Below are 22,843 nucleotides of genomic sequence, written 5' to 3' on the forward strand. Positions count from 1 at the left end.
CTTAGGTGTGCGGCACGATTTGAGAGTAGGGCAAATTCGTGTAATATAAGGTGCTCTATTGCAGTGCAGTAGGGAGCACAAGCGGACAAGTGAGACCAGGGGGTTTGTAGCACCGGAGCCAGCCTTGGAGACTGAGCAGGGTTCGGCTATGTGGAAAGTGTGACATCTCAAGGAGCGTCGTGAAGGCCCTGCTGGGGACCAGCAAGGGGACAAATTAAACTGGACAGAGTTTGGTCGGAATTTCTGTCAGCCTCCTTTGATCAGTTCATACCCTATTCCCCTGAGCAAGGGCGTGGAGCATCCTTTAGGGGGTCTCCAGACACTGCAGCGGCTGCCCAGTGGTAAACACTTCAATGTGTGTTCGAAGCCAAGCGAGCTGCTTTCTTGTGTTTCGTATTATATACAGTATGTCCACGTGTCTGTCTGTAAAACCCGTGCTGGCACAGGGGAGAATTGAAGCAAGAACACGGGCAGCTCGTGGGGAAGCTTGCACGAGAACACACATCCTTGACTCCCAGGCCCTTCTGGGTCCTCTGGGTCTTCACCTGTCTCCTCCCCCGCCCCCACCTTCTCCAGCCGCAAGGGAAACCAGCCCCAGACTGGAACCTGCTTGCCTCCGGTACTTGAAGTTACCTGACAGTCTCTGCACAGCGAAGGCCAGAATGGGGGAGGAGAGGCTGGGTTCTGCTCTTCCCACCACTTCACTGTGGAAGGGATTAAAGTTCCAAGGAGGATGGTCTGGGGAGGAGGGAGCAAAATGGGCCAGCAGGGGAAAGAGCTGGAGGAACCTAGAAGACGTGTGTAGACTTCTACCCACGGGGGTGCTACAGACGTGACTGTAGGTCCCCTGGTGTTGTCTCCTGCCTTCACCTCTCTGTCTCTTTCCTCCTAGATAGGTCTTGAATTCCCACTGCAGGTATTTCTATGGAATGGTAGCATGCAAGTGATGGTTCTTAACTTTGGCTAGGGTGACAGAGGCATCTGTGGTGCCTTTTTGAAATCCAGATTCTGGGGCCACACTTCAGGCCCGGGGGAGCCAGGCGTGGGAACTTGGGACCTGGAGTGTTGATAAGCTGCCCAGGTACCTCTGACACACGCCGAGCTGAGGTGGGGGTCTCTGGCTCCAGGCTGCTTCCCTGGAGTTTCACCCTGCGAGCTGTGTTCCCCTGCCCCTTCTTCCCCTCCCCCCCACCACCCAAGCACCTGTAGAAACTTAAGCAGTGAAGTCTTCTGTTTTATGTCACAGCTTCTCCTTAGTTTCTTTTCACCATCAGTCCCGGGGGACTCTCAGGAACATTTTCCCGATATCCTGAAGTTGTTGGCACCTCACCCTAGATTAAAGGAACACGTAGAATCAATGGCTACTGAAGGCACCAGTCATAATCTACCAAAGTTTTCACAGGTAAAACTCAACTCGCCCAGCTCGCTCGCGATGCTTCTTTTGGCTGTTGTGTGGGCAAACGTGGGAGTGAGCCCTGCCTCTCCTTCAGCTCCTGAGAAGGAAGAAGTGGAGTCGCTAGTGGTGGTGTTCTTTGCTAGAAGGTTATTTCTTACGGAGAAAACTGGATTTCAGGCACGGTCCCTGGCGGGGGGGGGGAGTTGGTTTTATTACCTTCATTTTTTCAGTTCTTGGTCAGATCCAGCTGAGAGAGAGATTTGATAGAAGTAAAAAGGAGCTGGCCCGTGTCCCTTGGAGCCATTCAGTCCCGGGCGGCTTTATCAGCTTAGGGGCGGAGCCTGGGAAGAGGCCTAACAACCCCTCCTTTCCTGCTTTTTTTCTTTGTTCAAGCTGCTGGTCTTTGAGCACCAGCTGAGTTCCTTGTGTAAAGACAACTCTATTTGATCCCCAAGTGGAGGTAATTTTATATTCCCACACGGTGTCTTACACATCAGTAGACTTCCAGGACGCAGTTGTAGCCGGGAAGAGGGAAGCAATTTGGGAAGCGTTAAGTCCCTGGGAGGAAGACGGGTCGGGCCCATCTTTGAGAACAAGGGAACAGAACCACGGAGAGATGGGCTCCAGGCCCTGGCTTTCCCAGCAGAGGGCAAGTGGGCAGAAGCTGGGGCTCAGAAGTCCAGACTTGAAGGCAGAATTCAGCCCTGAAAACCTAGGCACCTTGAGGCAATAGTCTTGCCTCCATCCGTGCCCTGTGTTCTCCCCCTGTATGGAAGCCCTGTGATCTCCACGGCTTCTTGGGTTCTCTGACAGGCAGGAAACTTACGTTTTCCCTGCTTCTCTCCCCGCTCTTGAGAAGGAATAAAATGCAGGTGTGCCTGACTTAACACACACACACACACACAAACAAAAAATGGGGCAGAACCGAGTATCTTCTGAAGTCAGAGAACCCCTAGAGCATGTCGGTAATGTTTGAGATCATTAGTACATGATTGAGAACACTAATAGTGAACTGAGAAAGTGCCGGGAGTGACTTCTCATCACAGCTCAATCAGAAATGAGGGAAAACAGCACCTGTGGCTTTCCGGGCTGAGCCAGCTATGGGGATTGGGCTTCCACATGAACTTTGCTTCACAAAGCAGTGCACTCCCGTGTGGACAATGCCCGGGGCTCTGGGAAAGTTGAGGGAGCAGCCCTGCTGTGGTGCTGCACGTCCCCCGAACTCCCCAGGCTAAAGCCTGAGAAAGACCCACGTCCTTCTTCTCTGCACCTCACTGTTCTCTCCCCACCATACACTCCCCATTTTCCATCTATCTACCATTTTGAGGGGCTAGGGGCTGGAAGGAAAGAAAACAACAGCATTTGGACCTGTGGACTGTGGATTTAGAGTAGAGTTCAGGGTTCTCCAGATAAATCTGCACAAACACCTTGTCATTGGATTTTTTCTAGATCCATTTTCAAATGCTCCCTCCTGGACAAAAATTCTTGAAAAGGCTAGAGACATTATTGGTCGTTTTACCAAATGACTTGTCTCTTTTTCAGACTTCTCACCCAAAATCGAGTCAAAAGAGTAGTTTGTCTTTTGACTAGTAGAACCCGGAGTTCTCTTGACTCTGTGTATAACACAGAGCACTGGAACCTGAGGTAACTCCACAGGCCTGTGCGCACACCCGTGCCAAAGCCTTAGTGAAAGTCCTGTTGGAGCTGGCGTGCGGCTTGCAGGTGGCCTGGAGTGGCAGTGAGGGTGGCAGGAGGTTGAGTGACAGGCTCCACCCTCACTGTGTGCCTTGCTTTCCCTCAGGCAGTAGCTGGGGAAAGATTTGGCCAGGAGAGGGCGGGTTGCCACTCTGTGTCTGTCCCCTTCACCATAGCCCAAGGTGTCTGTCCTCTCCACGCCTTCCTGTCCTTACCTAGGGAAGTTCTTCTGTCTCACCCAGGCCCGGCATGCCTTCACTGCAGGTGCTGTGTGGCCAGAGGTATGAAATATGTCTTCTGACTGCCCCCCAGCGAAGCTGTGTGTGCACTCAGTGATCAGGGCTGCGTAGTTTTCTCTCTGTCCCCCATGGGTAGCAATGTCAGAAGACGACGCTGGTCCTAAGGTGATACTGATATTTCGCTCTTTCTTCGTCCAGGAAAACCCGGAGATCCCACACTGTTCTAGTCAGGAGGAAGCAGCGGCGGGGGGAGACGGCGGCAGCCTGGCAGTCCCAGTTAAAGTAGAGGGGGAGGGGCAACAAGGCGACCAGAAGGGCCAGGCAGGAGACGAGGAGGAGAAGGGGGACGCTGCCTCTGCAGAAGCTGCCTCCACCAAGGCTGGCAAATGCCAAGAAAAGAAAAGGAAGCATTGTCAAATTGAAACCCAAGACCCAGAGGTGCCTGCGAAAGCCTTGAAGCCAGGTACTGACTCCACCCAGGGAGAGAGGGGCTTGGAGGCGGTGCCGGGGCGCAGCAGCGTCTGCGGGTTACTTGGCCTCCATCCGTGGGCTCTGCGGCTCCGTGGGCTCCGGGCGTGCGGCCAGGCTGTGGCACCGAGTCGTGCCACCTCAGGGCGCGTGAGGCCTCCGTGAGAGCGCACGTGGTTCCTAGCATACCGCTGGGGTTCACTAATAATAAGGGAGAGCCAAAGCCTTGTAAGGTCAGGCCCCATATTGCGTCATGACACCTCACGCCCTTGATGGCTAGCTGCCCTCACCCTCGTCTCCATTCCAGGCACGGAGGAGCAGGGAGGTGCGATCAGGCCTGGCCCGCCTCCTTCCCAGCTGGGGGCCCAGAGGTAGGCTTCAGAAGCAGCAGCCGCAGCCTCACGTCTTTCCAAGACAGGCGGCAGTGCCAGGATTCAGTAGCAGCCTTGAAGGCCTGGCTCGGGCCATGGAATCGCTGCTGCTCCCCCTGCGGCTGTTGAGTGAGGTGCCCGTTGCATTGGAGTCGAGTCCCCAGGGCTCTTGGACATTCCCAGGCTCACATTTTTCTTCTATGGGGCTGCTGGAAGCCTCCCGGAGCCTCCTTCAGGGAATCCCAATCCCGGTGGCTCAGGCGGCCACTGAATCTACCCTCTGGGAGGCAGGGCGAGGGCGGCAAGCTGAAAAACTAATGGGATTCTTTTGCCTCGGAAGTGCTGTCTGTGAAAATGAGGTTGGTCCCTCTCTGACGTACTGCTTTCTAAATCACAGATCCTCCGGCTGAGCAGGGGGCCGAGGCTGCTGCCAGTGCTCCACTGCCGTCTTTTGTGGATGCATCTGACCTTGAATGCGCCCTATGTATGAGGTATGTGACGGGGACTTTCACTTATTGCTTGAGCCTTCTTCTTCTGGGGAGTCTGGACCATTCGGCTAGTGACCTGTTGTATGGTTGGTTAGCATGGAAAAGCCTGGTTCTAACAGAATGAAAATCATGCTGTTGTTTGTCGCACGGGCTAGCATGTGTCCCTTGCTTACAGATTATATTCCCTGCACTCCTGACTTGGAAATACTTAAAGAGTGGGAAGGAAATGGTCTACTCGGAGATCACAGACTGATGGCCACACGCTGAATGTCTTTAGTCTGGCCTTCATGGGATTTTCTTGTTGTTGTTGTTGTTAAATGTGAATGTTTGGAGATAGGACATACACTCTCCAGTTGGCCATGGTTCCCCTCTCTCCCAACTGCCTGTGTCTTATATTTGCATTACTTTCCTGGTACCTTGTAGGTATTTGAGTTCATGACCCTGGAACTAATCTCGACTACTGGAGCAAGATCTCAAAGCTCAAGGGCTGACATCAATGCCATAGGCCTATTCTTTGGAAGCCAAGTAGAGGGCCTGACTGGTTTTCGTTTTGAACCATATTAGTAGTAGGCATGTACTTCTTGGCCAGACATCCCTTCTGTACCCAGTGGGGAAGCAAATTATCCACACACCTGCCCAACCCCCTCAGAAAAAAAGGAAGCTGGTACAAGCTTGGGCTGTGTGGAAAAAAAAGTACTTTCGTTTTTTTTTCCTTTCACAGCTGTGACTTTGTGGAGGAAGAGCTCCAAAGCCAGATGGCCTGGGCTTGAACCCTGGCTCTGCCACTTACTGGCTGTTTGACCTGGAGCAAGTGATTTTCTCTGCCACTGTTTTCTCATCAGTAAAGTAGAGAAGGGTAATACCTACCCTATGAGGTTGTTATGATTAATCGAGGGAATCTATTTAAAACACTTAGAATAGTGCCGGACATATTAAATACTCCATAAATGTTAACTCTTTTTCTTGACCAGAGATTCTTTAACTTTAGGCCCGTGGACCCCTGAGGAAGTTCTATGTATGGATTCTAATAGATCTGTGAATTCCCTGAAGTTGTATGTAAAAATGTATATGTGTGTGTGTGTATTTCCAAACAAAGGTCCACAGATTTCAGTAGAGTCTAAAAAGTGTCTTTTTTTTCCAAAATAGCATTAAAAGAAGGCTGAGACATTTGCATAAAAGTTGTTAAGATGGTTGGCCCAAGAGATGTCAAGAAAAATCCTGTGGTCTACCACACAGTGGGATCCAGCCACCCAAGGATCCTGAGATGGTTTCTTGCCCTTTGCAAACGCATATGCCTTCCATATCAATCACATGCATCGTCTTTGGAAGGACTTTCCTGGTCCACATAAAAATGAGTAAGGAGGCCATGACCTGGACATGTACTTTTTCTCTCTCTTAAAAATAATTGAATTGTCAGATTTGTTCCTGCGCTTGGGCAGGCCTGAAAACGAACAGTCCGGCAGATGAATGCCACAGCACCGAAAGAACGCCTTCCAGATACAATCGGGGAGTTTTAGGTGGAGTGGGTGAGAGTGGGGTGGGCTATGTAACCAGTTCCCTTTGGCCATCTCTCTGTCCCCCTCACAACAAAACATCCCGTGGGTCATGGAGGAGCCAAGGTACGGGGCAGAAACTCTGCTTCCAAGCGGAGAAATGGGCCTCTGCCTTTGTGCCTCTAAGCCACAGTCTTTCAGGTGTCAGACTTTGCCAGATTGGTTTAGCTTGTTCAGAAAGCCCAGGTCTTTGCTGAACGTATCCTCCTTAATACTCCTCCCAACATCCAGCCAATGCAAAATCAAACACACAGACTCATCCTGTTTGTGTTTTTGCTGAGGGCTCAGAATCCTGAGGTTGAAGTTCTTTTGTTCTGTTTCCTCTGCTTTCTCCCTTTCATCTTGTTTGTCCCTGATCTCAACAGGGGGCTTCAGAAAAGGGTTAGAAATTTGCTCCAAGAAATAAACACCAAGAGGATAAGACCCCCTTCTGGTTTGCTCACCCTGAGTTTAAAAGCCATTATTTCCCTTATCCTGCCCCTCTGTTCTAAATGAGACTTCAAAACAAAAGCCCATCTTTGTCTGGGGTAGCTGTCATATAGGCTGGTAAGTTTTAAGGAGACTCCAACTGCTTCAGGGTGCAAAGGAGCCTGCCTAGTCCAGAGAGCATTTCTGACCTCAAGGCTCTTAACTATAGCCCTTGGGGCGCCTGGGTGGCTCAGTCAGTTAACCGTCTGCCTTCGGCTCAGGTCATGAGCCCGGGTTCCTAGGATTGAGACCCGCATCAGGCTCCCCACTCAACGGGGAGTCTGCTTATCTCTCTCTCTTTCTCTCCCTCTGCCCCTCCCCCCACTTGTGCTCTCTCCCTCTCTCTCAAATAAATAAATAAAATCTTTAAAAGAAGCCTGTAGCCCTTGGTCAGAAGCATGTAGTTCCCCTTGCAACAGGCTTTGTCTGTAAGTCAGAGATCCGATGTTGACAGAGGCTGTTTCATATACATGCTTTAGTTTGAATACAGTCTTGACGAAGTTCCTGTTTCCACCTCTCTAGTGCTTTTTTTCCTTTTTATTGTCATTAGGATTATTATTAGGTTCTATTATGATCCTCACGTGTCTTTGGACGAGAGGGTGTCTAAGGGTTGAGATATTTTCAAACCATCTGCTGGGTCATGAAACTAAACATTTGTACCTCCTCTACAAGTTTCTAGAATGAAATCTAGTTCTGTGGTGCTGCATTAGTAGAAGGCAAGTTGGAGTGTGAGGTTCGTCTGACTCTAGAGGGAAACTCAGGAGCAGCTTGTCTGTCTTGCAGGGAAAAGGGTGGAAAAGGTGAATGGGACAAGAATTGGGGTGTGCATTAATGAGACACTTTCCAATCTCCCAAGTCCCCCTGGCTGGATTGGGAGAGCTCTGTTGAGGGAAGTTGTTTCCTAATTCCAACCCCTCAGAACTCTGCCCCCTCAGTCTTTTGTGACTGGAAACCTTCCCTTGAGATTTAGCCAGCTGGATACTCTTGCCACTGGGGGCCACCTCTGGGGCTGTTGCGGAACAGCGCCTTTGGGGTGACAAAGATATTTTGAGATGTGGAACAAGAATGTTTGATATTTGAACCAGTTACCTAATGGCCCAGTGACCTCTTTGCCAATTGAAACGAAAACTTTGTATTTAACCTAGTTTTAGCTACTCAAATAGCTGGGTGTTAAGGAGTCCGCGCCCCCCCCCCCCACTGTCTCTCTCCTTCCTTCCCTCTCTCTCTTTCTCTCTCTCCGCCCCCCTCCTTCTCATTCCCTCTTCACTCTCATTTGATAGCAGCAAAAGAACACAATACAAGGATGTAACTGGTGGGAAAAGATAGCTATTTCCAGACAAGCCAAACATTTTATCCGGGCTGACGTCTAACTGAAAGCATTTATTATTACTATTGTTTACTCTACCACTGTGACAATGTAAAATGCTTTCTTGTGAGAAAATCTGGCTCTACTCTGATTTATAAATGCCTCCCTGAAGTGTTTCCTGCAATCGCTACCGAAAGTGGTGAACAAAAGGGAGAGGACTTCAAGTATGTACCTATTTCTAGCTCTATCTATATATACAGAGATCTCTCTCTCTTTCTCTCTTTCTGGGGTGGGGAGAGAGAGAGGGAGAGAACTGTGTTGTCAGTACGTGCGTCTACACCCAGATGGATGATGTCTGTTCTAGATATAGATGTGCACACTGTCGCAGCTGTGTCATATGGTGGAGAAGGAAGATGAGCTTGGGAAGAAGGTGTGACTTCACACCCCAAGCTCTGCTACTTCCTAGCTAGCTGTGTGACCTTGGGCAAGTCATTTAACCTGTCTGAGTCTTAATTTCCTCAGTAGTAATAATATGAAGTGAATTTATATGAAAACAGTATTACATACACCCGAATAGCAAGAGAAATATCCTCTACCTGTTCCTTGTCACTTTACTCCATGAGCCTTTGTAGAGGGGCAGGGTAGCCCTGAAGCGAACTGAGTCTTGAAAGGTGATATATTCTGAGCATCTGAACTTTGAATTATTTCAAAGCAGTCATTATGCAGCTTCTGTGGCAGCCTTCTTGTCTGCGACGACTCAGATCGGGGGCATTTTAAGCACAGTTCTTGCTAAGAGATGCTGTTTCCTTTCGTGTGTGTTTCGTTCATCTGCTCATTAAATGTCAGTATTTATTGCAGTTAATTAGCCAGCAATATCACTGCTGTTTTACAAAAGGTCTGATTTCGAAGTTCTCAGGAAAAACAGTTTAGCAGGTACAGATTCCTCAATCATCGTCATCATTGGTGCCATTGACTAATGTGTCACAAGGTTGCAGATTCGCAGGACTCAAATTACCGAGGAAGGGAGACCTTCTGATCTGGCTGCTCCAGGAGATCACAGCAATGGTTTCCCAATGAGCCTGCAAATCACGCTTGTGAGAAATACACACGGTGAAAAAGTACATAAAATTAAAATTGTATTCTCTTAACAAAATTCTGTAGAGAGGATACTCAAGCAGTCCTTCTCAGTTCCAGAAATAAAACATGGCCAGGACCCCAGAAGCCTCCTGTGTGCCACTTCCGAAGCACGACTCCTTGCCCCTTGCCCACTGAAACCACTATCTTGGCTTTTCTCTCTTCTTTCTAAAAACAGTTTTACCGCCTACGTATGCATCTCTAAATGGTGTAAAAGAACGTATTTCTTTTTGTTCTGGCTTCTTTTCCACCGGATTAAGGTTTATTCATGTTATTGCATATTGGTGGACTTTGTTCATTTTCATTCATGTGTAGTGGCCCACTGTATGACTCTGCCACAGGTGCCTCATCAGCTCCATGGTTTGGAGCTATTACGGACAACGTCGCTATGAGCAGTTTTTATGTAGGCTGGTGCATATAAATCTTCGTCCATCTTTGATTGGGTTCTCTCTCTTTTTCTTAGGGACTTCTAGGACCTTTAGGCGTGTTGTAGACACAAGTCCTCTGTTAGGCCTGTGGGTTGCAAATACCTCCTTCCACGTGTGGCTTGCCTTTTGCTCTCTTAATGGCATCTTTTGATGAACTCCCAAGTTTTTCATTTTAATGCAATGAAGGTTATCAATCTTTTCATTTATAGTAAGTGGCATTTTTTTTCTTGTGCATGTCATGCCTAAGAAATCTTTTTTCTTTTACCTTGAGGTCATCAGGATATTCTACTGTGTCTTCTAAAAGCTTCACTGTTTCACATTTGCCTTTTCCAGCCCACAGGGAAGTGATTTTTGTGTAGGGTGTGAGAGACAGCCCAACTTCATTTCCCCATATGGACAGCCAACTATCCCAAATGGCATTTATTGAGAATGCTATTCATGTATTGAAAATCCCCCCTCTGCTTTGAAGTGCCACAGCTGTCATAAATCAAGAATCTGGGTCTGGGTCTATTTCTGGGCTTTCTATTCTGTTCACGGATCTATTTGTCCTTGTGCTAGCCCTATACTGTTTTAATCACTAGAGCTTTATAATAAGATCTGACGTCTGGTAGAGCAAGTCCTCCCATATTGCTGCTCTTAGAAGTGTCTCTGCTCCTCTTACCCTTTGCTTTGCCTTATACAGTTTACAAATCAACTTGTCATATTCCATAAAAACAAACATGTGAAATAAGCCGTTGGGATTTTTATCAGAATTAATTAGGTCTTCTTTACTTCCTTTCCATGAGGTGTTTATAGTTCTTTCCATCAGAGGTCTCATACAACTTTTGTTGGATTTATTCCTGGGCACTTAATTTCTAAACGTGATTGTAAATGTTACCTTTTTAAAAATGTGTTTTCTTATGTTTTTTGCTGGTGTATAAAATACAATTGTGTGTGTCTGTATATTTATCTAACATCCTTGCTAATACTATCATTTCTTATGAATTCTAATAATCATTCTGTAGATTTTTTAATTTTTAAAAACAATTTAAGTGTTTTAGAGAAAGGGTGGCGGGGAAGGCCGAGGGAGAGGGAGAGGCAGTCTTTAAGCAGACTCCATGCTGAGCGCAAAGCCTGACACAAGGCTTCATCTCATAACCCTGAGATCATGACCTGAGCTGAAGCCAAGAGTTGGACGCTCAACTGACTGAGCCACCCAGCCCCCGTGTCGATTCTTTTAGATTTGACCAGTTCACCATCACACCATGTGCGAATAATGATGGATCTGGTTTTTTCCATTCTAATCCTCATACTTTCATTTTTTTCTTCTTGCCTTGGTACACTGGTTAGGCCCTCCATCATAGTGTTTTTGAAAATAAATCTTACTTTTTGGCCAATTTAATAACTAAAATGTATTAATTCTGTTAAACAAATGAGCTACTTTCTAAAACAGGAATATAACATTCAAAAAGTAGAAAAAGTGAATCTATCAAAAGTCTCTCCTATTCCAGACCTTCATTTGCTTGTTTTTTTAAATTTCAACATTTGAACAATTTTTATTTGTACTGGTATGGACTTAATAAACAAATATCACCTTTTCAATGACCTGTTTGATGTCTGGCCCCTCGTCTCCTAGAAGTCAGATGCCTTCTTGTACTCGTCACGTTGCCGGCACCTAGCTCTGTGTCAGCACGCAGAGCACGTTTGCGGAATGAATAAGTGAGCATCTGTTTTGTGGATAGCTTGTTAAATTTAAACTGATTTCTCTCAAGAAACTATTCATTTCTTTCCCACAAGATGCCTTCCCCTCAAATTCCACTAGAATTTTTTTTTAAAGATTTTATTTATTTATTCGACAGAGATAGAGACAGCCAGCGAGAGAGGGAACACAAGCAGGGGGAGTGGGAGAGGAAGAAGCAGGCTCACAGCGGAGGAGCCTGATGTGGGGCTCGATCCCATAATGCCGGGATCACGCCCTGAGCCGAAGGCAGACGCCCAACCGCTGTGCCACCCAGGCGCCCCAGAATTTTTTTAATCAAGAAAGAGGGGAATGTAGTGTTCCATGATTCATTATTTGTGTATAACACCCAGTGCTCCATGCAATACTGCCCTCCTTAATACCCATCACTGGCCTATCCCATTCCCCCACCCCCCTCCCCTCTGAAGCCCTCAGTTTGTTTCCCAGAGTCCACAGTCTCTCATGGTTCATTCCCCCTTCTGTGTACCCCCACTTCCTTCTTCCCTTCCTTCTCCTACCAATCTTCCTATTTCCTACGTTCCATAAATGAGTGAAACCATATGATAATTGTCTTTCTCTGCTTGACTTATTTCACTTAGCATTATCTCCTCCAGTCCCGTCCATATTGCTGCAAATGTTGGGTAATCGTTCTTTCTGGTGACTAACATAACATAATAAAAAATTATTATAAAAATAAACAAATAAAAAAATAAAAAGAGAGGGTTGTGAGGCAAATATGGTAAAATGTTAATGCCCATTTAATCTTGGGGGGCACATCCGCATCTGTTACATTATGACTTTTCTGTATATTGAAATGTTTTATAATTAAAAATAAAGATGTTTAAAAACCACACACACAAAAAAAAAAAAGAAAGAAAGAAAGAGGGGACTGTGCCAGCAGCTGTTAGTCTTTCATTGGCTTATTAAATATATCAGATCTCTGTCCCTCCCTTTGACCCGCTGAATCGCAAACTTTATCCAGTGGATGTTCACCGTGTCTGTGTTTTTAAAGCTCTACAGGTAGCTCTGATAATTAGGGTTGGAGACCGATACAGAAGATTCAGCTATGCAGAGATTAGTAGGATTGTGTAATACAGTGATTTTCAATCCTGGCCGCGCATTAAAACCACGCAGGAGCCTTTAAAAAAAAATCCTGGTGCCTGGCCCTTACCCTGGACCAAGGGATCTGAATCTCTGCAGGTGTGCTCCCTGGCATGTGAAATTTTTACAAGTTCCCCAGGGGATGGTGGGGGCTGGCTGGGGGGAGGTGCAGGAGGTAGGGTTTACAAAGGGACATGAGGCCATGTTTGGGGGTGACAAGCAGTGTTCATGACCTCGATTGTGGAGATGGTTTCATAGGTGTGCACGTATGTTAAAACTTAGCAAATTGTAAACTTTAAGTATGTGCAGTTTATGCATGTCAATTATATATACATCCATAAAGCTATTTTAAGAAAAAGCTCCCCAGGTAATTCTCACACACAGGAGAGGTTGAGAATCGCTGTTTTAACAGAAAAAGCACACGACTGGAAGGTGGAAATTGGATAGACTGTCATCTGCCGACATATAAGCGACTTCCTCCCCTCTGGACTTCAGTTTCATTCTGGTTGGTGGGTTCAATTTTTTCCGGGGTACTTCTCAGCTCTGACATTTTGATTTCTTCTGCTCAGCCTGGCTGTGTGCGCCAGGCTGTTGTTGCACCTCCTGGCCACACGAGGGGGCTGTGCAGCTGGCTGCCTCTTCCTCTCGTCTGAACACTCCTGTGAGGTCAGAATAGGTTGGTCAGGCATCTGTCTCTCCCTTCTGTCTGTCCTTTGGTGAGCGCGAGCCCCACTTCCGACCCACCATCTTCAGCTGCCCCCATCAGTGGTCCTGCTGCAGGTGAGCCTTTCTTTTTAAGCAAAGTAAATCCATGAATCTCTGAATGTATAGAACAGCTTTTAAAAAGATTCCCCAGATTGCTTGAAATTATCCAGCTCCTGCAAAGCAATTAAGTAGGATCTAATTGAAGTATATGGATGCAGACCTACATATGTGTATGTGTATATATATATACATATATGTGTGTGTGTGTGTGTGTCTGTCAGTAAGCACACTGACAGTATTATCTACCGCCTCTAAGAAGAGGATCCATTCATACAAAAGACAGTTATGTATTTGTTAGAGGTACAATTTTGATATCCTCCAGGCAGGAAACATTGCTTAGGTGAAAAATGGAATCAAGGTTAGCAAACAAGCCAAGTCTTTTCCCATTGTATATATGATATAAAATACTTAAATGAGTAAATGTGTGAGAGTGTGTATGTTTATCTGTGTGTGTATCTGTCTCTGTGTTTACATATCCTTCGGTGAACATGTTGGCTAAATATTTTAGAATGTAATCTATTCAGACACTCTGGGCATTAATCTCTTATTTTTCTGGGACCTGCCAGGGAAAAACAATCTGGATGCCAGTTGGAAGAGACTGACTAGAACTGATGTTACAAAATGATCTAGCTATGTCATTAATGTTGACAATGCATTGCTTTAAAATCCAGCTCAGAAATAAAAAAGCAAATGCTTTTCTGAAGTGCAACAACAGCAGGGAATTATTTTAAAAAGGAAAGACCCCTCCTTCCTTACACAGACAGAATTTTCCAAATAATGCTGTAAAACCTTAACGTTGAGCAGCTCTTTTATGTTTTGTCTCATTGCATGTTTCTTCCATTTTGATTCCTCAATTTCAGATTATTCTATGAGCCAGTCACAACACCCTGTGGGCATACATTTTGTTTAAAATGCCTTGAAAGATGCCTAGATCACAATGCAAAGTGTCCGTTGTGCAAAGATGGTCTTGCACAGGTAAGACATTCTTTCTTTCTTGAGTAGGTTAGCTTATTTGGAATTTGATACTAAAATGGTGTCCTGTTGGATCCCAGGCCAGTGCACCGTGCTTGGGCAAAATACTGCCTCAGGCCATCTGTCTCTCTTTCCTGTCTTGGAGCTACCCTTCCCCTCTTCACAAAGTCCTTCAGGAAGATGGGGCAACATCTAGGTTTTTACGAACTGTCAATAGTGAAACTAATTTGTGATGAAAACAAAGGTATTAAATTGATGATAAACAGAGATGCTGGTGCTAAGCCGATCATGGCTCCTGATTCACTGCAGTCTCAGGTGAGTCCTCTGTCCCCTCCGGGCTTGGACCAGATGAGCTCTGATGTCTTCTCATCATCAGTGTTTATTCTGTGGTGTGAAGGGATCACTCCCAGGTCCCCAGAAAAAACTCACAGACCTTCAGTGTGGTCCTTGTTCCACCCCCACCCCCAGGAGCTGCTGTTATTCTTAGATATTTGGCTACTTGAAAAGCTCTGAAGCTTCCAGATCCTCTGAAAGGAACCACACAGGCTGTCACCATTGTTTTTCAGGTGGACCTGATGGAATTTCCTATAGCACAGGAATACCTGGGAGCCCACCCTGTTTTCCCTCCCCTGGGGACCTGTGCAGGACGCATTACAGTCGGTCTTAATGTTCCCTGACCCCTGTCGTCCCCGAGGAGAGGTCAGAGATGCAAGACTATCTCTAGGTGAATTTAAGTCCAGAGAAGTCACCTGTTGAGCTTTCGCAACAGCCAAACATTTGAACTAAGGGAATGGAGTGGAATAATCATCCAGGATAACCCTGGGGGTGTGCGTGGGGTTGGAGAGGGGGCTCATCATCACACCTTGCCTAGATCAGGGGGTGGGATCTGCTGGCCTGACTGTGGGTGAGGAGCCCATGGTCCTTGTACTTAAACAATACATTTGTGTCGTGGGAACACTACAACATTCAAATATGCAGAAAGAAGAAAGATCTACTCATATGCCCAGCACCTGGGGAAAACCACTGTTAACATTTTAGTGTGTGCCTTTCCTGGGTTTTTGTTTTAGCATCAGCGGAGGAGTCTGGATTACCAACCTCCTGAGTCATCGCTTTTCCCCAAAGGCTGGGACTGGGCAAAGCAGTTGATCTTCGGCAGTCAGGCGATGGCAGTGGCTGAGAAGGCATCCTAAGAGCAGATGCTGTGGGGTTCCAGACTCAGGGGCTAGAAAATAGTCTCGTCTATCTCTGTGTATTGACACAGGGGCACACTTACACCATTTTCAAGAAAGAGAAATATTTTATGCCAATCAAGTTCACTGCAGGATAGACGCACATAGCCCATACTGGGAAAGGGAAAATGGTCTCAAACCAGCAATTTTATACTCAGGAGCTCCCCCTGCTGGGTCTCTATGGGTAGTGTCCATAGCAAGCAATTCGCAGATGTTTTAACTCTCATTGTCTGGTTGACACAGTTGAATTCCCGCTGCTTCCAGAACCCTGGATATGCACGGAGTAGGGGTGTTTGGGAGGACAGCAATAGTGACGTATGGGCCTGAGTTTGGTTCTGAAATCATGGTTTATAATTTCAGTGATAACCTAGATGATAATATAGACAAACCTAGACGATAAATAGACAAAATCACCAGTATTTAGCTGTTTTGTTTTGTTTTTAGCTGAACTGGGGGGGGGATAATTAGACTGGCAATATCCAGAAGCCAGGTGTTGGGGTGGGGTGCGGTGGAGGTGGGACATGTCAGAAAAAGATCAGTGTTTGAAAATGGCTCTTTCATTCCCCAAACCTTTTGACCAGGCTTTCGGTATATCCCAGATGGAGACCATTTTTGCAAGCTTGTAAATGCAGTAACCAGAAAAAGGAAAGGGAAGGATTCACCCCCCACCTTTTTTGACAAGAACATAATCTCAATTTGAGTGTTTTAGGGAAGCTATGATATTTTTAGAACTTCAATGCAAGTATTTTTCCCTTGTTAAAATATTTTTGCCTAATTATAAAAGTAATTAGTCACATGTAACATCCAGAGAATATACGCATTATGATGTTATCAACTGCTAATGTGTAGGTCCAAATTACTCCTATATGTGGGTCATTCAACTATTCTACTGATTACATCAGAAGTGCTTTGTGTTTTTCTGAGGACTGTATAATATCTCATTGCCCTGTTCCCCCATAGTGTTTGGCATCCAGAAAATATAGCAAAAATGTCATAATGGAAGAGCTAATAGCTAAATTCCTTCCGGAGGAACTCAAGGAACGAAGGAGGCTTTATGAAGAAGAAATGGAAGAGCTTTCGAAGTATGTATATGCACGTTTCTCTTTTTTCTTTTTTCGGTTTCACTCACAGAAGCTCATAGAACTGAATGTGCCCATTTTTTCCTCACTTCTTACTTGGTGATATCATGGTGGTAGCTTGACATTGGCCTTGGTGAGAGTATCTACGCTATAGGAATTGGCACATGCTATAAGCCAGAGCTTTCCCCCCACCAAAAGCCAGTTGTTCAGTGTTTACCAACACACCACCGAAGAAGCGTAAGTCAGACCACTGACAGGTCGCATCCTGGCACTGGCAACTGGGTGTTGCTGGCAGGAGTAAATTGGAGTAGCTGAGTCAGGGGCACCTACGGAGCGCACAGAAGACCGCAGATACTTCAGAAGGTGCTGGGAGGTTGAGAACTTTGGTGCTCGCCAGACCCGGGCTTGTGACAGTTCTGCCACAAAGCGAGTATACTTCAGGGCCTTAGGCAAGTCACTTGACCTCTCTGGACCTCAGTTTCCTCATCTGTAGCTTGGGAATAATCAGTTCTTACCTCATGGACTTATTACGAAGATCAAATGAGCTCGTGCACAGTAAGTACTTAATACATGGTAATAAGGCTGCCGGGCACATGGGAGATGGAGGGCGGGGATGGTGATGCAGTAGGCCTCCTCCACCTGGCGGGAAGAACAGCTCGCTTAGAAAAAGCAGGAGGCGGTCTCTCACTTCTGCCTCTCCTACGGCTGCCCTCCCAACTCCCGATCCCCAGTGGAATCCTCACAGCATTCTGGGGACAAGGTTCCCGATAGCAAAAGCTGCTCTGGTTTTCTGCCCACCCTGTAGAGAACATTTCTAAACTGCCACCGGTTTGTTTGAGTGAGCCTCTCCCTTCAAATGATACGTTTTCCTGAGAAGCTACAAATTAAATCCTTTTCTTTCCTCATTGACTTAATGGCAGATCTACTCAGGGCGTCTTTATTTCTGATTCCTAAATTTGCCTTGAGTTTCTCTGAGCCCATCTCTCCAATATCATGTGATGTCTTATTAATAAACACTGGAGTATACTAGAGGGATGTCTATTTAAAGAAATCCTAAACTTAATACTTTGGGGATTTGGGCAGATGGTCTTACACCTATTGATAAGTTCCAGTATTGGATTTACTGGACAAAGAAGAGAACAGTGATCCAGGAGGAGCTGGCCCGGTTGGTGGTGTCCCATCAGGCTGTGTGTCTGCTTCTTCATGGGTACTTGTGGAAGGGCAGACTCCTGGGCCCTAACTCCAGAGCTAATATACCGATATCTCGGGGGGTCCTGCAGCCCGTCGTCGGGATTTAAGGGCCCCTGGGGACCGATGCACAGGAGCATTTGACCATCACTGGGCTAGATTACACTTGCCTCTCTGTTGCTCCCTCCTCCTGCTGGCGGGGCCTGCCAGGCAGATCTCCTGGAGGCTTCGCAAATTTGAGATGCTGTTGGAGACCTTGCAGAGATTTTCCCACCATCCCCCTGGAGGGCTGGGTCCACTTTTACCACCAGCATGGCCCCTGAAGAGATTGTTCTGAGTAGAAAAAATTGAGGTAGAGCTATCGCCCACAATGTGAAGGTACTAGAGGACGTCTTTAGCCAAATTAGAATGTAGAGAATGTCCGTTCCAATCTGTCAGCGCTCAGGCTAACCTCCGCACCAGGTAATGGGACTCAGCCCAAAGTGTCGGTTGCATCTCAGAATTTTTTTTATCAGCCATCAAAACTTGGGGTCTCCTTGCCTTCCTGCGGGGAACCACAAGGTGACGGTTGACCAACCTTTCTGTGTTCTGCTCCATTGCTTTGAGAAATCCACGTCATTTGCTCTTCCTGACAGCTTAAATAAGAACGTGCCTATTTTCGTGTGTACTATGGCCTATCCCACCGTTCCTTGTCCCCTGCACATCTTTGAGCCTTGTTACCGTCTGATGATTCGTAGATGCATTGAGACAGGCACAAGGCAGTTTGGCATGTGCCTTGGAGATCCTGTCAAAGGGTAAGTGGAGAACTATGTAGATTGAAGGGAGGTTTGGGTGGAGAGGGATTTGGGTTTACTTTGGGGTGCTCCCAGGAGATGGGGAGGCACAGCTCCTGAGATTTAGTCAGTTCGTGACCATGAGTATTTGTAGAGACCAGGGTCTCCCTGGCCCCTAGGATACCATGTAATAGGCTGCCTACGTAAAGGAACCCCAGGATTAATCTTTTGTTAAACGAGTGGTATATACTATAAAATTTGTTTTACTGTAAGACAGTGGGCCCTGGAGTCACACTGCTTGGGTTTATATTCTGGCTCCAGCCTTAGAGCAAGTTTGACTTTGGGCAAGTTACTTCTGTGACTCAATTTCCTTATCCGTAAAGTGGGTGCAATAATAGTGCCTCCCTCGTTGGGTTTGTTGGGAGGACTGGTGAGTTAGTGCACGTAAAGCACTGAGCACAGTACCTAATACATAGTATATGCTCAATAAATGGGAGCAGTTATATAATTGCATAAAAATTTTTCTTTGCACAGACACTGCCTGTTGTGTAGTTGCCGCTGAGGACCCCAGACAGGCAAATAGGCAAAAGTCCCTCGAGGCACAGCCTGGGGTTACCGAAATGGCTCAGGGCCAGGCCACAGAAATGACTCAAGAATTTACGTCTTTACTCATACCCTATTAAGCAGGTTCGCGGAATACGGCTGCATCCTGGAGATCAGGAACGTTCAGTTCTTTGCTGACGGCCGCTCAGTGGTGGACAGCATAGGCAAGAGGCGCTTCAAGGTCCTCCATCAGGGCCAACGAGATGGTTACAATACAGCTGACATTGAATACATCGAAGACCAAAAGGTGAGGGTGGCCAGTGCCAAGCATCCCGAAGCCAGGCTGTCCCTGTGGCCTGGCACACAAAGATGTTTGCAAAAGAATTTCTCAGCACTCTTGGGGGCCTTGGGATTTCTCACCAAATTGTTACAGCAACATTGAGTGCTGCTGGATTGCTGTTTGACTGTAGAATGGCACCCAGAGCACCCCGTGTCCCGGCTTTCCCTGCTTAGTTGCTGAGTTGTATTCAGGCATGAGAAATGCCAAACCAGACCAGCAGCCCTGGGGCCCCTTCAGCCTAGGAGTTAGGTCTCTGCCAGAGACACCAAGGGATAGATCCAGAGTGATATATACACGTGTGTATTTTATGTATCAATTTCTTCGTATTTTCCAATTTTTTCTTTTGAGATAATTGTAGATTCACACGTACGTTTGTCTTTTTTTTTGAAGATTTTATTTATTTATTTGACAGCACAAGCAGAGAGAATGGCAGGCAGAGGGAGAGGGAGAAGCAGGCTCAGGGAGCCTGATGCGGGGCTCAATCCCAGGACTCTGGGACCATGACCTGAGCTGAAGGCAGACACTTACCAAATGAGCCACCCAGGCGCCCCCATACATTTGTATTTTTAAATGTGCAGCCTGGTTAAGAGTTCTTGCCTATAACACGTCATACAATAAAGCAGAAAGATAACATGTCCAGTTAGTCCTTGGTGTTCTGGACTAATGGGTAGAAGAGGTAAATAATCCCATGTTCATTTATATTTACATTCACTACATAGTACAAGATTAGTAAATGTTTGGTCAGTGAATGAATGTATTGGACTTGCAAACTAGAGTTACACAGTGAGACACAGATGCACTCATGTCTCTTTTCCCGGTGGGCAATGGGAAACCAGATATAAAACATGAAAAGGAGAGAGGCATAAAGCAGCATAAGCTAGTTTGCCAGGATGGCTCCGTTCAAGGCAGTTGGCTCCTCTGGTTTTCTGTCTGTCTTGCTGTTCCAGCTAATTTACCCAGAGGAACCTTAATCCTTCCTCCACCCTCAGCAGTGGTTACACACAACCCATCCTCTGGCCGAGGAGCCTTTCGCACACCACACAGGAGGAGGCCGGGTGGGTGAGCCTTCCTAGGGAGACAGGTTGGGTGCCCAAAGGGAATCAGTGTCCGCGGCAGCTTTGGGAGTGGTGGAGAAAGTACACAGTGCTTCATTTCCACTTTGGTACTTTCAGGTTCAAGGAGACGATTATGCTGAGCTCATGGGATTACATAATTGTGTCTATGAGCAAGCATCATCGTGGTTTCATTCGCTCAAAACATCTCTGAAGAATCGGATACTCAGTCACTTTGGTCCAATGCCAGAGAAAGATGCTGATCCCCAGGTATGTAAAAATGTCTCTTTGTAAAGGACTGCCCCCACTGGAAGAGAGAACCTCTGGTTTGGGATTAGTCGGGTGCACGGTTGCCATTTGGCTGATCAAGCACAGAGAGGAAGATGGAGCCAATTTGGTATTGTTTGGCTGGGCAGTGGGCATCATGGGTGAGACCCAAAGGACCCCACGTCAGAATTGGAGTAATAAAGTAAAGCAGTAGGAACTTGGACCCAAGACAGGTTTTGAGAGATAAGTCAGGTGAGAGATTGGGAACACAGATGCCATCAACAGAAGAACCTTCCGTGGGAGTCCAGACTCACACCACGGTGATATGTGGGAGTGACAAGATTCACGCAAAGGCCACGCTTAAGAGAAGGGTATCCTGGGAGCTGAGACCAAAGGTTTCCACTTCTGGGGAGCCTCATAACCTTCTCCCCCACTGCTGCAGGAGCTAGGAGATGGGACCGCTACCTTACAGGATTCCAACTGCAAGACCCCAGAATCTTCTCACACCCGGGTCCCTCCCTGCTTAGCCTTATAGGTCTAGACCCTTGTCATTGTTCTCATCAGGGATGAACAGGTCCTGAGCAAATTGACCCTTGGCTGAATTATACTAGAAAGCAGTTCATTAGGTTCTACCAGATCAGTCTGTTTCCTGGGGGGACAGGACCACTTGAGAGATCAAGCTGCAGATCAGAAGCTCTTCAGGAAAGTGGAGATAGTTCAGTTTCACCAAACTTTGCTTGCTTGGTATAAATCAGACAAAACTCTCTCTAGGACAAGGCTGGAGATAACCTAGTCAAATATGTGCCCGTGATCACCTCTCCTACATTCTGAGCTGGCTCCCCTACATCATCACCTCCATGACTTCCTTAATTCTCTACTTTCACTCATTCCCGACTCTGTCACGTTAGTAAACTAGAATATGTATGTTCCGATTTCCCTGCCTGTCCTTATCGCTCTAGCTGTTTGAGCTTGGGGAAGTCCCTTCTCCTTTTTCAACCTTTCTCCCAGCTCTGAAATGAGGGAGGTGAGTGAGGAGGTCTTCTTCTTGCATCTGGGGCTGTAAAACACCAATCTGTTCCCTAATGGGCTGAAATGTCTCGCTTTCTCCAGACCACAAAGGTGGCTCTTTCCCCCCATGCAAAGGCATCGTGAATGTTGAAGGGAGAGAAAGGCCAGTCGGTGCTTCCCAGTGACCCAGCTCCTGGCTCTGGGCCACTGTGACTCAGGACTACATCAGAGCTCTGAGCAAGCTCATGATCAAGTGTAATGTTCCCCTTCACCTTCTGGAAAGTATTCTTCCTCAGTCAGGCAGAAGGTAGCAATCAGCAATGATACAGCATCTCCCACAAGAGAAAACACAGATGCCACGGAGTGATTCATAAGGGCTTGATGACACAGAAAGCTGAAATCTTGGGTTCATTTCCTTTCTTATTAGAACTGTTATCATGTTGCTTTGGCAGCAGCAGCAGAAAAGAAAAAAATCCAGTTTGATCCAGTCAGTGCTGCAGCCCCATTGGTCCCATTAATAAGAATGTTCTAAGCCTCGGGAGGCGATTTCTCAGAAACAGCTGCAAATATTAACATCGGCTTAAATATCTTTTGTTAATGGCCTGGAAAAGAAAGTTTAGAATATGTCAATTTCATATTCAGAACTAATAATAGGAGGGAGAGCCTGTTACAGATCACAGTGAGGGACAAGAAAGAATTCAAAAGAAGCTAGAGGCACAGAGAAGCCAAGAAGGCAGCAAGGTTTGAGGAGAATCAGGTGAACCAGTTTGGAGACAAATAGTCCCGCGTATACGCGGTCCGACCAGAATGGGGTTCTGTATAGTCCTAAACCAGCCTTCTGAAAGTTGTGAGCCGAGAGCTCATTTCAGGCTTCGTAGGAAATAAGTCGCCAGTGTCTAAAATGTGTGCCTGAGAAGCTGCTGACAAACAGAATTTCGGTGAAGGATTCATGTGGGGCGGGGAAAGCGCTTTACTAAAATAAAAACCTGGGGACCAAATACATTTCTAATGTGAGTGTGTTTTCTAATTGGAATTTTTGCAAAGTGGGATTGCTGTGCTTTGGGGCTGTGGATCATAGCCTTCGGTTTCAGAGGACAAGCTAGCTGTGGCCTTGTAGAGTGACATGGCATATGTGGGCTATATTGCCTTCAGCCAGAAGCAGGGAAATAAAGGGCGTTAAGAGACATGCCAAGCCCAAGGGATCATGGGAATTGAAGGCCCACATGTGGTATGGGTCAGTCCAAAGAACCTAAACAGAATCTT

General features: G+C 46.6%; 1 protein-coding gene across 7 annotated transcripts in view; it reads left to right on the plus strand.

The window, feature by feature from the left end:
• Positions 1-22,843, plus strand: part of LONRF3 (LON peptidase N-terminal domain and ring finger 3) — a 39,407-nt gene that overhangs the window by 10,491 nt on the left and 6,073 nt on the right. For 2 of the 7 annotated variants that reach the window (XM_057313829.1, XM_057313836.1), the window contains 8 exons: positions 1,247-1,402; positions 3,529-3,793; positions 4,567-4,660; positions 13,990-14,104; positions 16,291-16,412; positions 18,233-18,391; positions 19,055-19,220; positions 20,426-20,575. In XM_057313829.1, the coding sequence (XP_057169812.1) occupies positions 1,247-1,402; positions 3,529-3,793; positions 4,567-4,660; positions 13,990-14,104; positions 16,291-16,412; positions 18,233-18,391; positions 19,055-19,220; positions 20,426-20,575 (1,227 nt within the window). The remainder of the gene's footprint in view (positions 1-1,246; positions 1,403-3,528; positions 3,794-4,566; positions 4,661-13,989; positions 14,105-16,290; positions 16,413-18,232; positions 18,392-19,054; positions 19,221-20,425; positions 20,576-22,843) is intronic. The other 5 variants (XM_044392142.3, XM_044392143.3, XM_057313841.1 and 2 more) reach the window with 3 other exon arrangements.

The sequence above is a fragment of the Ursus arctos genome, chromosome X (genome assembly GCF_023065955.2).
Source record: "Ursus arctos isolate Adak ecotype North America chromosome X, UrsArc2.0, whole genome shotgun sequence".
Classification (NCBI taxonomy): domain Eukaryota; kingdom Metazoa; phylum Chordata; class Mammalia; order Carnivora; family Ursidae; genus Ursus; species Ursus arctos.